The following is a 17,006-nucleotide window of genomic DNA, read 5'->3' as shown; positions in this document are numbered from 1 at the left end:
TAGAACTACCATAGGATCCAGCAATTCTATTTCTGGGTGTATATCCAAAGGAAATGAAAACAGGATATTGAGATATTTGCACTCCCATGTTCATTGCAGCTTTATTCACAATAGCTAAGGTGTGGAAACAGCTTAACTGTTCATTAATGGATGAATGAAGGTGCATATATGTATAATGGAATATTATTCAACCATGAGAAAGAAGGATATCCTGTCACTTTGCAACAACATGGATGCACCTTGATTTCATTATATCACACAGAGAAAGACAAATACAGTTTTGTTTTGTTTTTTAAATAAATATGTTGAACATGATTTTTTTTTTTTTAAGATTTTATTTATTTATTTGACAGAGAGACACAGCCAGAGAGGGAACACAAGCAGGGGGAGTGGGAGAGGGAGAAGCAGGCTTCCCACGGAGCAGGGAGCCCGACGCGGGGCTCGATCCCAGGACCCTGGGATCATGACCTGAGCCAAAGGCAGACGCTTAGCGACTGAGCCACCCAGACGCCCAATATGTTGAACATGATTTAACGGTTAAACCCATGGAGGCTGTGTAGTCTCAACTGTTTCACCAACACATACAACTGCTGTGTTTGGTTTTGTGTCTGCATTTTGTACTTGTTTCTTTTACTTGCTATTATTGTGTCCTAGATCCTTTCTTGATGCTGTTCTTCCCTCTTCACACTTCTGCTCCCATTATGGGCAGGGAACCACCCAACTGTAATAAAACTACAGGGCTTGAGTGAAGGATAAAGAAGCTCAGTTTGGCTTCTCAGAGTCCCTTTTTGCTGCTTTTTTGTCAGCTCTATCTTTAATCTGTGAGACTGATCCCTGTTAGAAGAGGATTTCACATAGTTGAATAAGTCATCAAGACTGTTAATAGTAGGGATTTAGTTGATATCAGATGATTCTATAGTGCTTTTTGATTTTGTTGAGATAATTTAACTTTCTGAACAAGCGAAGTATTAGGACCACATAGAATGCCAGTTTAAGTATCGAATAGAAGTAAGGTTGACAAAAAAAGTGGTAGGTATTTCTCCATGCACTTTTCCCTCACACCATTGACAGACCCCCGCTAATTCATCTTGCTGTTCTTTCCAGTTTAGACACATGATCCTTGACATAGCACTCTAGACAGACATTGCCCACCAATTAAGGTAGAACTGTGGGGTATGGCCTATGCATATCAGAAGGAAGTGTTTCTAGTTACTTATTAGGGCTCAGCCCTTTACACTCAATCATTATATTCCCCAAAAGTTCTAACTTGGAGGCATGATATACAAATAAATAAAATGAGAAAAACTTCCAAAGGTGACAGAATTTTATTACTAAGTAAAGTATTAAACCAGCAAGAAGAATACAAACCAAAATAAACTTCTAAAAATGCAGAGTTCTCCAACTCCCTCTCAGAGATCCTGTCTGGTAAAAATGACAAGATTATGGAACACACACACACCAAGAATATTCAGACTGTAGTCTTTTAACTTTTGAAGCCAGTGAGGAATGATGTGAGATTGACTTAGTCTTTGAGTTGCTAACACTGAGGTGAGGCCAGCTGGATGTCCATGACTCTCTTAAAATGTCATTTTACCTTGTCTGTTACTGTAGTGCTAAGCAGGGCTTTCTTTCCCTCTAATTAAAAAAAAGAAAACATCATAGTGAGAAAGGTAGGTGATAGGAATTAAAGTGGATCTCTTGCTCTCGACTAGGTACTGGCACAATAGATGTTGGATTCTAGATTAAAGTGCAGGGTTTACAGAGGAAATCATAGCTGGTTTTGTTGTTTGCATCCCTTGCCCTTTTAGGGAGTATGAAGCAATGAAGGGAGCCAGGAGTAAAGGGAGAGGGTTTGTGAGATTCTTTGGTGAAAGCTGTGCTAGGCTGTGAAGGGGAGGTATGGTGAACGTGTACTCTTCTTCACTCATAACTGGTGAGTGTGGCTTCCATGGAGCCACCAGGTAAAAGTGTTCCTTGCATTTATGAAACAGAGACCCTGGCACTGGAGAGCACTGGAATGGTGCACATGGACAGTAAAGGTGTCTGCCCTAGAAAGATGTTTCCTGGGACCAGATGAGTACCTCACTGGAGAGAGCAGGCTCCAGGCTATTTTAAGTTGTATGTCAGGTGACTGGTCACCTGCAAGTCAAAGAGCTCCATTAGAGATCAGAGAGTATTTTTGAAAAAGATGGAGCGTTGATCTTGGACCACACTGCTTAGTTTCTTTTTTATTTTTTTTATTGTTATATTTCTTTCTTTTTTTTTCTTTTTCTTCACTTTTTTTTTAATTTAAATTCAAGTTAGTTAACATATAGTGTAGTATTGGTTTAAGGAGTAAAATTTAGTGATTCATCACTTACATGTAACGCCCAGTGTTGATCACAAGTGCCCTCCTTAGTGCCCATCACCCATTTAGCCCACCCCACCCCCCCAGCAACCCTGTTTGTTCTCTATAGTTAAGAGTCTTTTATGGTTTGCTTCCCTCTCTGTTTTTGTATTATTTTATTTTTCCTTCCCTTCCTCTATGTTCATCTGTTTTGTTTCTTAAATTTCACATATAAGTGAAATCATACGGTATTTGTCTTTCTCTGACTTATTTCGCTTAGCATAACATTCTCTAGCTCCATCCATGTCATTGCAAATGGTAAGATTTCATTCTTTTTGAAGGCTGAGTAATAATCCATTGTGTATATATACCACATCTTCCTTATCCATTCTTCAGTTGATGGATATTTGGGCTCTCTCTGTAGTTTGGCTACTCTTGATAATGGTACTATAAACATTGGGATGCATGTGCCCCTTCTTATCAGCATTTTTGTATCCGTTGGGTAAATACCTAGTAGTGGAGTTGCTGTGTCATAGGTAGTTCTATTTTTAACTTTTTGAGAAACCTCCATACTGTTTTCCAGAGTGGCAGCTCCAGTTTGCATTCCCACCAACCTCACTGCTTAATTTCTGAATTGAGGCTGTGTTTGTAGTAATGTGACATCAACTCTCTCTCAGATGAGAGTGAGTAGAAGTCATTGGATCTGCCCACATTTTCTTTCAGGGTGGTGATAATCCCCACTCCCCCCAACCTTACCCCAAATACACTGGGCTATAAAACAGTGCTGTGTCCTGTCCATACCCCATGAGTTTGGCTTATCCAATGTATGGGACTGGGGAACACATTTCAGTCAGAGGGGACAACAAGATCAGAGGAACGAAGTAAAAATTAACATGATGTGTGCAGGAAGGTATAATCCCTTTGAAGTTGCTGAAGTTTAGTTTTAAGGATTAGAGTAGCAGGAACGAGTCTTGAGAGATAAGCAGGTTCGAATCACGGAGAGACTTGACTACAGAACTTGGACTTCATCCTGCACAGAGGGAGATAGGGATATGGTGAGGGCTGCTAGCTCCCATAACAGGCTTTGCCCATGTTACTTTTGCTCTTAGACACAGCTGTCTTAACTTCCATCATGGAGCTTGAACTGTAGTAATATTTAATTATTATTTGAACAAAGAAATAAATGAAATGATCCACAAGTTGGTCATAAAAATGTAGGCAAGAAAGTGAGCTGCTGGTAAGGTATTGCCTGTTACAAGCTTTTCTTAAAATTATTCTAGATATAGACAGGTAAATATGAGTATTTTGTAGTTAGCTCTAATTTTTATCAGTAGGTATTAGTATTTTTAAAACAACTCTCACATAAGTCTTTAAGAAAAACCATTTTAACAAACTAATGTTCTTAAATTTCAGTGTATCCAAATTTTGGTTTTTATCCATTGAATAGAGAATGATTGTATATTTGGATAGATATCATAAACTTTAAACTCTATATTGATGTAATTTCTGTATTTTAATTTCTTACATATACAAAGTTTATATGATAAATCAGCTGCAATGTAAGAAATATATTTTGTCTACACATGTAAACATAGACTCTATAACATATGATGTATAATTGTAATGGTTTGTGGTCATGCTTAATATCCTAGGTACTCCAGGATGTCTGTTGCATTATTGTAGTAACAGCACTTGAAGTATATTTTAAACCTTTTTTCTCCCTTAGAAGTAAGTTTCCCCAGAAGGACTTAGAAACGCTGTTTCCTGGAATGAGTGCTGATTTTACAAGTGAGAATTTTTCAGCTGCCTGGTATCTTATAGAAAACCACTCAACCACCAGGTCAGTGGATGTTGGACTACTGACTATGCATGCTTTCATGTGGATGTACCTAATAGGTTTATATAATAATGTGGGTTTTAGGTCTGCCTCTGCCACTTAGGTAGGAGTCCTTTGACTTTGGGTGAGATCATGAATATCTCAGAGTGTCTTTTCCCTTATTTATGAAATGGTATTAATTAGCAGATTCTTATTTCCTGCTATCTTATTGTTTCTATATAATTCATATTTGTGCAACACATTAAAACTTTGTCGAGTCTCAGCTGGGTACCTAAACCGATGTGTCTAAACATGACCTCTCTCTTTTCAAATAATAGAACTTTCAAGTCCTGGTGTAAATTGGCAACATACCTCCTTCCCTAGAACAAAGGGAGATGAGTTGATTTGTCATTTTACAAAAGCTTGCCTTAAAATTAGCCAAAAAAGAGTCAAGGTCATATATCCAAGTTGAAGTGCTCCCTTTTGTCTGCTAATTACATTATATCACACTCTCTACAAGAGCATGTATGTAACTTTATGCAAGATTGATTTAAACAATTATATTTAGTAACAGTGTTTGAATAAAGGAATGGCTTATTGCTTAAAATTTACATTCTTAAAAAGTCAACTTGTTAAAATATACCTTAGGAGAAATTTTTCCTTCACCAGCTAGAATGAAAACCATTAGAAAACACGAAGAAGAGTCTCCCTCTCGAGAGAGAGAGAGAGAGAGAGAGAGAAAGAGAAAATCCTGATAAATTTTTAAGATTTATTTATTTTTAGAGAGCGTGCACATGTGTGTGCGCATGCGCGGGGGAGGGGCATGGGGTGGGGGTGGGGCAGAGGGAGAAGAGAGAGAGAATCTTGAGCAGACTCCCCGCTGAGCGTGGAGTCCGAGGCAGGGTTCTAACTTACAACCCTGAGCTCTTGACCTTAGCCGAAATCAGGAGTTTGACACTTAAGTGACTGAGCCACCCAGGTGCCCTAATCCTAATAAATTTTTTAAATAAATGTCAAATCTTTCGTTGCAGAAGATGGTTCTAATTTTTACATTATGGATGTGCTTTTTCTATTACTATAAGTCAGAATTGATCTCTGGTTTCTGTGTAGGGCTATCATGGCACTGAAGAAGAGCATATGTGAAGAATATATTCAAAATTTTATAGCCAGATTTTCTTAGCCTACCTGGAAATAAAACTTCTGAAATATAGAGGCCTACCTGTTTTTCTCTGCTTGAGATGTAGAGATGAAATATTTTGGTCTTTTGGGCGCCTGGGTGGCTCAGTTGGTTAAGCGACTGCCTTCGGCTCAGGTCATGATCCTGGAGTCCCTGGATCGAGTCCCGCGTCGGGCTCCCTGCTCGGCAGGGAGCCTGCTTCACCCTCTGACCCTCCCCCCTCTCATGTGCTCTCTCTCTCTCATTCTCTCTGTCTTAAATAAATAAATAAAATCTTTAAAAAAAAAAAAAAAAAGAAATATTTTGGTCTTTTTAGTTATTTAAATTGTGAGTTGACCCCCAAGTTGTTTGTTTTTTTTAAAGATTTTATTTATTTATTTGAGAGAGAGTGAGTGAGAGAGCAGGAACAAGGGGAGGGGTAGAGGAAGAGGGAGAAGCAGACTCCCTGCTGAGCAGGGAGCCCGACGTGGGGCTGGAGCCCGACGTGGGGCTCGACCCCGGGACTCCAGGATCATGACCTGAGCTGAAGGCAGATGCTTAACCAACTGAGCCACCCAAGCACCCCTTGACCCCAAGTTTTTCTGTAATTTCACTGTTAATGACAGAGGACTGGATATTGATGTGGTGAATAATGGTATGCTTAATTTATATACAGAATACAGAAATGAACTTACAGAGGAGTTCTGCCTTAGATAACTTGATAACCACTGCATTGATCTAGTTGTGCCCATCAGGGAGTTGATATTCAAGACTCCTTACCTGGCATATCAACACATGGTATATATTGCTTATAGAAATACCCACATGTATATTTACTTCTTAGGGGTCTGACATATTTGGAATGACCATATGAGGGCTACAAATCTGTTCTATAGTTGCTGTAATTTTGTAATTGTAATAAATAAAACATTTAGATGTAGGTAAGAATTTGAAAGTTTTTTGTTTTCATCTGGCTACATATTATATCAGTCTGCATCTTTCTTAACTTAGGCTTCAGTATTTTACATTTAATGCATTATCTTAGTTCTTTTTTGCTTTTTAGGAGTCTCAAACTTTTGGTTTCTTAATTTCATTTCAGTTTTGAACAGCTCAAGATGGCAGTTACCAACCTGAAGAGACAGGCTAACAAGGAAAGTGAAGGCAGCCTGGCATATGTGAAAGGAGGTCTGAGTACTTTCTTTGAAGCCCAGGATGCCCTCTCAGGTAAGGTGACCCTCACAGCCATCTGCTGGGGCTTCCCAACGGAAACCTGACACTGTGCTTGCGGAGTGTTTACAGGGTGGGACGTTCAGTCTGTATTTATAAAAGTAGAGATCTAAAATGTGCCATAAATATTTGTTGCAGACCAGGCTGGAATCTCTTTGAAGGCTTGGTACTTTAAATATTTGTCTCTGAGGCTTTTGTTGACCCATTGTACTAAATGTGAAATAGGAGACTACTTTGCCTCTCCATGATGCCCAATCTCCAGGGCTGATAAGAAACTAAATCCCAATAGGTGTAATATTCTAGAATTTTAAAAATCCTTTTATAGCCATCAATATCTTACACATGTGACTAATTCTGTATATGTGACCCATTGTGTGTTCAGTTTGGAAAGGACTGATGATAATGTGTCATTCTTTTTAGGTATCACCCCATGGGCCCCATATACAGTAGTTAAATGTCCACCATCCATGTTGTCATCTTTATATGGGAAAGAAAATATATTAATATATTAAATAGAAATAGCATAGCTTTAGACGTTTCAGGGAAAGATGTTGGGTATGTTTTTTTCCCCCTAAAATCACCTTTAATTAATAGAAATCAAATTAATGTTTAGTAAAAAGTAAAATATACTAATAAAAGCCTAATTCTTTTTAAAAACAGAGATACCTATAACTAAGTACCTATATGTAAGTACCTATAACTTTAAGTATAGACTAAGAGGCCACACTTTCTTCACTTCAATAAGACTTATTATTTTTTTTATTAATTTGTATCCTCAAAGTATAGACATCTTTTTATTGTTTTTAAAACCCCTCTCCTCCTGGGTCAAACAAGCATGGTTGACTTCTGTCAAGTAAAATGTGCACCTGATATAGCTCTTTTCTTGCCAGTAGAACTTAGGTTTTTGAAGGAGTAAAATGTGAATGTCTAGGAGGGAACAGAGAAGTTAGGTAATTTTCTTTGATAAAGACTATGTGCTCTATATTTTTTGAAGGGATACTTTTCTTTCTTTCTTTGTGCTTATTGATGTTCTAAGTTATCAGTGTTACTATGTTAACAATAGAAACCTGAGCATATATGAACAGAGTTTAGCATTATCAAATAGAATTAAGTTATTAATTTCCTAGTAGCTATGCAAATGATAATTGGCCATATGTGATTAGCATTTCTCAGAAATTATTGTAATTAAAATTATTTCACTTAACAGAAATGTATGTTTGACTTTTTTCTCCATTCTTTTTTTAACATATGTATTTGTATACACATGTATATTTATTTATGGTTTTAGTTTTATAAATGGCTTCAATCTTGGCAGATTTTAAGAAGTTTTATTTGGTGCATTAAACTTATATGGTCTCATTTATCTATCACATTTGCCTTAAAAGTATATTGGTAACTTAATGTTTAACAAAGATCATTCTGACCAGCCGCTTAATCACATGAGCAGGTGGCTCTGTGGCATATAGAAAGTGATTTTAATAATAAATTCAAAAAGTTTAGACACACATACTCATTTTTCTGTTTTGATGTAAATGAAATGTATATTACAAAAAACAGTAAATAGATAAACAATAAGCAGAGACTACTTGTAATCCCATGGTAGAGATAATGACATTAACATTTTGATGTATTTCCTTTTGGTCTTTTTGTTGTTAGCTTATATGAGTACATATTACAAAATTGTAGTTATAGTGTATATACAGTTGTGTATGCTAGAAACCTCCTTTGTTCTTTAGAGTGCTCCTCTGGGTGATTATTTTAATATACTATAGCATTTGATTTATTAGTAGTTCTTCAGAAATTTTTCTGCCTATTTTCTTAAGCGAAATTCATCTACAGTTTTTTAAAATGCTTTTTTGGTCAGGTTTTGGTGTTAATGTTCCACAGAAGCACATGGATCTGTATGTGTATATATGTAGGTTCCGTGTGATGGGTTTTGTAGATTAGGAATTGCAGTTTGGAAATCTGAAAAAGCTAATATGTTGAAAGAACTAATAAATTATTTGCTCAAGTAATTTGTTTTACTTTTCTGTAATGAAAAATTTCAAATATGTTAAAAGTAGAATAGTATAGTCAGGCCTATATAACTGTCAGCTAGAATTAAGTTATTAATATCTTTTCATACTTGCTTCATTGATACTTTTTGAGATTGGTTGGTTTGTGTTTTACTGATCTCAAGCAGTGAGTCTAAAGCAGCATGACATTTCCCTCCTACGTACTAAAGTGTGATTCCTCCTAAACAAGGACGTTTACCTGTATAGCCACAATGCCATTATCACAACCAAAATGTTTCAGTAATTCTTCAATATCATCTAATTCCCATTTCATAGTCAAATTTCCCCCAGTTACCCTCCAACTTTCTTAATTGTTGGTTTGTCCAAATCAAGATTCAGATAAGGTCCAGGCATTTCTTTTTTTTTTTTTTAAGTCTCTTAGCCTCTTTTAACCTAGAACAATCCCCTTACCTTTGCTGCCTTGGCTTTTTTTTTCCCCCCATGCAATTGATCTGTTGAAGAAATGAAGCTCTTTGTCCTATAGGATATCCCATACTCTGGATTTGACTGATTACTTCCTCATGGTGTCATTTAATTTATTTTACTCCCCATTGTATTACTTGGACTTAACTATTTGGACATTAGATTTGGTTTTCAACATTTTTGATCATACGTGGTACTGTGTACTTTCTGTTTTATTATATCAGGAGGCCTTTAGTGTCTGTGTGTTCCTCCTTTGGAGACACTATGATGGATCAAGTGGGTTCCAGTGGGATGGGTACTGGTAGTTGCATGTGTATGTGTGTATATATTTTTTGGAAGTACACTTTTTAAACTTCTGAAATTTCTACTCTCTGTGTTCTTCCCCTGAAATTCTCTATTTCATCAAGATTTCCATTTTTAGCATTGCGTTATAATTTTTAAATCATTTAAAATCCATGTTATAGGGGCACCTGGGCGGCTCAGTCTGTTAGGCGTCTGCCTTTGGCTCAGGTCATGATCCGAGGGTCCTGGGATCGAGCCCCGTGTTGGGCTCCCTGCTCTGCAGGAAGCCTGCTTCTCCCTCTCCCACTACCCCTGCTTGTGTTCCCTCTCTGTCAAATAAATAAAATCTTAAAAAAAAGAAAAATCCATGTTATATGCCCTGCTCATTATCAATTCAATTTGTGTTCTACTTCCTTTATTTACATTGATTCTTTAGTGATGCTCTTTCTCGTATTTTTAATATTTGAAAATTTAATTTTCCTCTTAGATCTAGTAGTTTGTAGTGGATTTGTTTTTTAAAGTTAGTGTCTAGTGTAACATTATGAAAAGAAAATGTGTTTCTTAATATGTCAATCTTCTGTAACTGTGCCAAGATAAAAATGGGAATGGAGGGCGTGTTCTCATCATGGCACACTGTTTGATATATTTCAATGCCTGTTTACATTATTTAAATCTAGCGTATTTATAATAAACATGTCAGAAATCTCCCACTTTAATTTTGATTCTACCAGTTTTTATTTGTATGTAAAACATGCTTCCTTTGTAACTTTTGGTGGCTTGGATTCTCTTGATATTATTATGGTATTACAACGTAATAATGATAGCTGTGAAATTAGGGGCAATTCCAGAGACCACCTACAAGTTTGATAATTTGCTAGAAGGACTCACAGAACTCAGCAAAGGCTGTTTTTCTCACAGTTATGGTTTACTATAGTGAAAAGATATAGATTAGAATCAGCCAAGGGAAAAGATGCATAGGGCACAGTCCAGGAAAGTTCTGTGCATGGAGTGAAAGTTGCCCTCTCATTGTTGAGTCATGGATGGCATTGATTTTCCTGGTATGATGTGAGATAGTGTACGTGGAGTATTGCCATCCAGGGAATCTCATCTAAGCCTTGGTGTCCATAGTTTTTACTGGAGCTCTGTCACATAGAAATAATTGGCTCTTCCAGTGGCTGACCTCCATTTCTAGTCCCTCTGGAAAGGTCGAGCTGATGCTGAGTGACCCAGAGTCCTCACCATAAATCACATTGTTAGACTATCTGATGTGGCCCAAGGCCCCTAAGTAAACAAAGATACTTTTATCAGGTAAGAATTCAGAGAGCTTAGAGGTAACCTCTCAGGAGCTGAGGTCAAAGGGCAGACCTCTTTTGGGGCAAGATTAAATTCTTTACTACACAATAACAGTATTTCATACCCTTCCTTTTGTATGCATTTACCTAATATATTATACATCATATTCTTTTTAACCTTTAGAAATTTGATTTTGGCATCTATTGTAAGCAGCGTGTGGTAGGAGTTTTATATGTTTATGCCATTTTGAGTGTCTTTGCCTTTTAGTAGAAAAATTTAAGTTATGTACATTTATCATAACTGACATTTTTTTCCTTTTGTTTTATTGTATCGTATTTTTTGGTTTTCATTTTTCCCTTTGTGCCATATAGGTTACAAATATTCCAGATTTGGAAGAAACGTTTTTAAATTCTGTCATAGGTTGTCTTTTGACTCCTGTTGTGTATGACAACAGTTTAGGACATCTTTATTTCTTATGCTCTTTCCTTTACCCTGATTTTAATTTAACCTGAAGTTAACTACCTTTTTATTTTACCTTTTCTTTTTCATTTTATTATTATGTTTTTAGATTTATTTTTGTCTTTTGCATTTAATTTTATAGCATTTTTACCATAGTTAATTAAAATTTACCATATATTCATATAAATTTAATTGGCTTTAATTTTTATTGCAAGTCATTTTGTATTTCATCTTTTCTATATTTGAATTTTTTGTTTTGTGCTAGAGCTTTTTAATTCTTGCATGTCTGGAAATGTCTCTTGCTTTCATACATGAACAACCTCTTGGCTATAAGAGAATTGTTTTCTGAATTGATCCCAGTGTCTTTTAGTGTTAGAGAGAAATCCTGAGCCAATATAATTCTTTATTACTCATAAAGGAATTGATTGTTTTTCTCCCTCCCTAAATGCTTAAAAGATATATTTGTTTGGACTTGAATTAAAAAAAAAAAAAAAAAACACCTTTTCAGGATATATTAGAATGTAGATCTTATCTTTATTCATTTTTCCCAATGCTTGATAAGCTTTTAGAATCTGTAGACTCATATCTTCAGTTTTTAACACTTCCTTTGTTATGACAGATATCATTTATGGTTTGTTTCTGAATAACCTTGTATAAAAATATTACTCCTTTATTTCTGCTCTCCTGTATGGTACCCAGCACTTTTTCTGTTTTTCAGTACACTGCTAAGTTGCCCAGTAGTCGTATGCCTCAACTAGTTTCCTTCTGTTTCCTGCTATTCTGGGTGTTGGGAAATGTGGTCTCTAAATGGTGGTAAAGGGAAAGGAGTTGTTAGAGGTAAGAAAAATGGGGGAGCACAGAGTTAGAGTCCTGAAGATAGTTACGAAAAAATTAGATGTTTCTTGTCAGAACTAGGCTCAATAGAGATGACAGAGTATAAATAAACACCTTTCTCTGCTCTTTTTGATATCATCTGTGTTCTCTTTGAGTGGACTGTTTCATATGCATCCAAGGGTGTTTTTCCATCCCTCCCGGTCAGGTAGACAGTATGGCTTTTATGTATCTTTAAATTTTTATGCTGTTGTCAGTTTGCTTTTTCCCTGTGTATATCCATAAATATTTTAATTAGAACTTGACAGGTATGTCTGGTATAACTTATCTGCCAGTGTTAATCTCAGTGTGTTTATTGTAGTTTTTACTTTACTATATCCTGCAAAAATATTCCCAGCAACTTGTGTTACTTTTCCATGGCAGTCACGCTGCCATTCTCTTCATTCCTTGAAGTCTTGAGCCATAGTTTCTTACCAACTCTTTTCACATGAGTTCTCGCAGGCCATGGTGATGTTTGTGGAGCTTTTCATATCATTAAAGGCCTTCTTCAGTTCCTCAGTGCCTTCTGATCATCACCTTTGTTTTGGTGACCATTTCCCTGAATGCTCCTTGAGCTTGTCACCTGTCTAATCTCTTGGTTTTTTACTGGCAAGTCCAGCATTATCACTTGCTTCTTTTAAGAACAATTATGGACCAAAACTATATGAATTACTTTTATTTATGTTATATTAAAGAATAGCTGAGCAAAGAGGCCAAAGCAGAGTAAATAACACAGGTTACACAATTGACCTTTCCTCTCATGTTACTTTTATTGTTGCTACTTGAGGCAGCGTAAGCCATAACCGATTTTTTGGCACATTCTGTTGTGTCTATTGTTATATGAAGGTTATAGGCAGTAATGGTTATCAAGGATCCAATTCTCTAAGTGAGAATCCTTTATACCTTTTAGCCATCTATGTAATAGTTGTAATTATTTTATTATTTTTTTCCAGTATAACCAAGGAAAGGATTCATAGATTACCTAACCTATTTAAATGTAATTTATAAAATTTTGTCACTTTCATAAAAATTTGGTAGAGTAAGAAGTAGGAACTAAATGTTTGAAAAGCTCTCTACAAATTTAAATTTTTAAGACACTTCATTCTAACTCATCTTAGTCTTCTATTTTAGTAAGTATTATCCTCAGAGGTTGGCATGTGGGCCAAATTAGGTATGGCCCCTCTTTGTACAGGCCAGGAGCTAATGATGGCTGTATTTTTCAAGGTTTCTTTGGAAAAAAAAAAGGAAGTAGAATATGTGATAGAGGCCCTATGTGGCCCACAAAGCCTAAAATATTTACTATGTGGTTCTTTTTAGAAACAGTTTGCTAGTCTCTGACCTAGTTTGAATAGTCCTGTCTCATAGGCTAGTAGTAATATATAGTGGTTAGAGTATGTGGATCACAGTGTACCTGACATAAATCTTTATAGACACTGCCTATACACACATGTCATTTCTTAGTGCCTCATTTAATAATGGCATTGTATACATGCGTAGACAAATACTTTGAATTTTTTAATTGAAATCTGCAAATTTGATGTCCACATTTAGAGTTAAAACAATTTCAATGAATCAATAGGCTGTCTTTCTATAACTCTGATTTTTCTTTGAATAGAACTTTTATATACATACTTTTTTGTTTCCCAAATACAGTTTTATGGTGTTCAACTGCTTCACATATTTAAGTTTTAATAGATTAGAAACAATAACAAACCTGTGATAATGTACCAAGTTGCTTATTGAGTTATACTATTTAAAAATGTTTTTAGAGAAAATAAAAGGTCAAGTGAACCAGACATTGGGTTATTTGGTTTAATTTTCTGGAAAATAGGATTGCCTTTATCAGATCCCAGTGTCTCTTGGTCCTCATGCTTGGCTGACAGCTTGACAGTGGCTCTGCTGTGGTGGAGATGGGCGGCAGGAAGCTGCTTTGTCAGCAAAAATGGCTGTAAACTGAGCTGAGGGGAGCCAGGCTTACCTCGTTTTGACCTGCTGATCAGTGATGGGTTTTGTCAGCAACAGAAATGTGACTGCATGATTTCCTTTAATGGTTTTGACTTAGAAAGCAACATTTGAAGCAGGGCTACTATAAGATGCAATGTCATATTGCCATGGAAGAACCTTATGCAATGCCCCCTTAATAAAATAGAATGTGTGCAACGTGTTCTTTTGCAACAAGATTGTCAGAAAATTACACCAGCATTTAAATGAATAGTGTGAGCAGTGTTTTCAGTTTAGCTTTTTTCTATTTGGGCATTTTTATCTCGTATCTTTAAAGATAGGGAAGTTATTTTCCATTTAACTTAACAAGTTCAGGTTAAGTTTAGGTTTTGATTTTATGTCACTATCACCACATAATCCAAATTTGAAACATTAAATAAAGAACTTTCTTTTCACTCGTGAATCAACCAAGACAAGAATATACTGGCTGATTTTTTTTTCCCCCAAATGTATTTCTTTTTCTTTCTTTGAATGTGTTTCTCTGATAGAGAAGCAGTCTGTTTATAAATTTCAAACAAAATTTGAAATTACTCTAAAAAAAGGTATTAAAAAAGGGCAGGACCAAAATTAGAAAGTAATTAAAAGAAGCAGAAAAGTAGATGTTATTATGCATTGAGAATATTTTTATAGTGCATTTGAGCACTGAATTTTACCCAGAATTTCCTAATCAGTGAGTCAAAGGAAACAAATAAAACTGTGATTGATTAAAGCAAAACATTTCTTTTTTTCTTGCCTAAGCAGACCACATCCCCCTCTCCACCCCCCCCCACCCCCCCGGAATAAATCTACCACTCATGACTGATGGGTTGATGCAGAACCTGTAAAATCCTTTTAAGAAGAGTTTGACATTCTCTTTGAATGTTGGAGAATAGCTACTATCAGAGTGATGTTAATTTCATTGTACAGGCTGTGAAGCCCATGGAGTTACACATCTTATATTTGAAATTTTGCTGAAGGAAGTTATGTAAAAGAATAAAATCCTGGGTATTTAGCAGTTATTATTTTGGAGAGAGGTCTCATTTATTTGCAACTGAATGCAGTTCCCAACTAACATAATAAGTCTATTATTTTCGTTCTATAGATGTGAGGTTAAGTTGCTTGCCTATGCAATACAGGCAATATGGGGTGAAGTTTTTTGTTCTGGGATTAGACAGCATGAGTTCAAACTTGGGGTTTGGCTTTGTGACGTTGATCAACTTATTTAATTTCCCTGAGCAATGGATTTCTCCTCTGTGAAATAGAAATAATATTAGAACATACATCATTGACTTCTTTCCAGATGAGCAATATGCATTAGAAACTTATCATTGTGATTAATTTATGATCATGGCTCAATTAATGTTTGTTTTGCTAGTTTTATTATTTGTCAGGATTTTGAATTTGAAATTATATTTGGTCATTTCATTTTGAAAATTTTCTTAGTGCTTCACCTAGGTAAGCCTGATTTGCTCTGTTTAAAACCTACCCTACAGTAGGTAAAACAATTTTTAAATGTAAATTTTTAAGTGATTTTTTTAATAATGTTTATCAGAACCATGCAGACATACGAATAATAGCAAAAATACTCCTATATAATTTGTATATTCACAAATTGATATATTGGTAGATGTTACCGGATAGTTCTTGAGAAATTCCAGGGAAATAATAATAGAAATGAAGAAAGCATGAATAATATGTATTTTGCCACGTTGTATCTAAGGCTGAAATGAAATACTTTGAGGTTGGTATACTTCAAATACTAGTATTTCTATTTTGCAGATGGTGAAACAGAAATAAAAATGACTTTCCTATATATTAGTTACTTAAGTCTCACTTTTCTTTTTTAATTTAACTGTTCTTACCACTCAACCTTGATGATCAGATAATTGAGTATATATATTATTGTACTATTTTAATAGTATTAAACTATGAGTAACGTAGACTGGTGTCTGCTGGTTACTTTGCAGAGTTTTTGCATGTTTGTGCTTCTTTCCAGCAGTGAAAATAATATGACCATTTTTTAAAGTTGTTTAAAAATGTCATTTTGATGTAATGTCTTCCCACCCACTGAAATAGCCCACACTTTAACTAGATGTTTTTTCTAGCTATCCATCAAAAACTAGAAGCGGATGGAACGGAAAAAGTAGAAGGATCCATGACGCAAAAACTGGAGAATGTTCTGAACAGTAAGTTTTGTCCTACTACCCAAAACTATTTATGGACTTTATAACAAGCTTTAATATAGTACTTGGACCTGGCTTCACAGAACAGGCGGTGAGTTGCATTTTAATATTTATTTCTAAATAGTAATGATTTAATAAATATAAAGGAATAAAAACATGGAAAATGAACGTTCTGTTTTGTTTGCATTTTATTTATAAGAAATCATAATTTGAAAATAAACCAGTATGCTTCCAAGAAGTGAAACTTGCTACCATAAAAGAGACCAGTATATAAATAACATTATCAAAGAGAGATAAGTGCTGAAACAATAGCCAGGATTGCCATTGACCAGAACCCTGAAACACATCTTCATATATCTAACAGTGTTACAGCAAATAATATCAGCTCCTAGAATGACAAACACTTACATGTCATTGATTTATCTATACCATCACTTTTTCCAAAGTGAATTTAAGGCGACTTCATATTTAAGAGTGTTTCTAACTCTGAGACATTTTGTAAAAGTTGTATGCCAAAAGAACCTGATATATATACCAAGTTTTGGGTCCCACCCACTTGCCTTATATCTTTTTCCCCTCCCCCTGACATTCTAGTCCCCAGCTACTGATCCTAATGATCTGGAAGAAACTCATCAGATGAATCAATTCCTATTATAATATTAGCAGCTAAAAAGTACATTATCCTCTTTCACTCATATAGTAAACATTTGAGGGAGCAATAGTGCCCAGGGGAATCTCCTTTGTTTTTTAAATATAAGTATAGCAAATGATTTCCCCATGAAATAGGGTTAAGAATAGCTAAAACAGGGGCGCCTGGGTGGCTCAGTCGATAAGCGTCTGCCTTCGGCTCAGGTCATGATCCCGGGGTCCTGGGATCGAGCCCCACATCGGGCTCCCTGCTCAGCGGGAAGCCTGCTTCTCCCTCTCCCACTCCCCC

At 35.7% G+C, this 17,006-nt stretch overlaps 1 protein-coding gene across 4 annotated transcripts in view; it reads left to right on the top strand.

Annotated features, from left to right (window-relative positions):
• EXOC2 (exocyst complex component 2) overlaps positions 1 to 17,006 on the top strand; it is a 260,110-nt gene that overhangs the window by 67,655 nt on the left and 175,449 nt on the right. For 3 of the 4 annotated variants that reach the window (XM_032424944.1, XM_032424945.1, XM_032424946.1), the window contains 3 exons: positions 4,053 to 4,166; positions 6,398 to 6,522; positions 15,992 to 16,072. In XM_032424944.1, coding sequence (XP_032280835.1) covers positions 4,053 to 4,166; positions 6,398 to 6,522; positions 15,992 to 16,072 — 320 coding nt within the window. The remainder of the gene's footprint in view (positions 1 to 4,052; positions 4,167 to 6,397; positions 6,523 to 15,991; positions 16,073 to 17,006) is intronic. The other variant, XM_032424947.1, reaches the window with a different exon arrangement.

The sequence above is a fragment of the Phoca vitulina genome, unplaced genomic scaffold (genome assembly GCF_004348235.1).
Source record: "Phoca vitulina isolate PV1807 unplaced genomic scaffold, GSC_HSeal_1.0 scaffold31, whole genome shotgun sequence".
Classification (NCBI taxonomy): Eukaryota; Metazoa; Chordata; class Mammalia; order Carnivora; family Phocidae; genus Phoca; species Phoca vitulina.
Note: the sequence above shows the minus strand (reverse complement) of the source record. Positions and strands in the feature narration are given on the sequence as shown.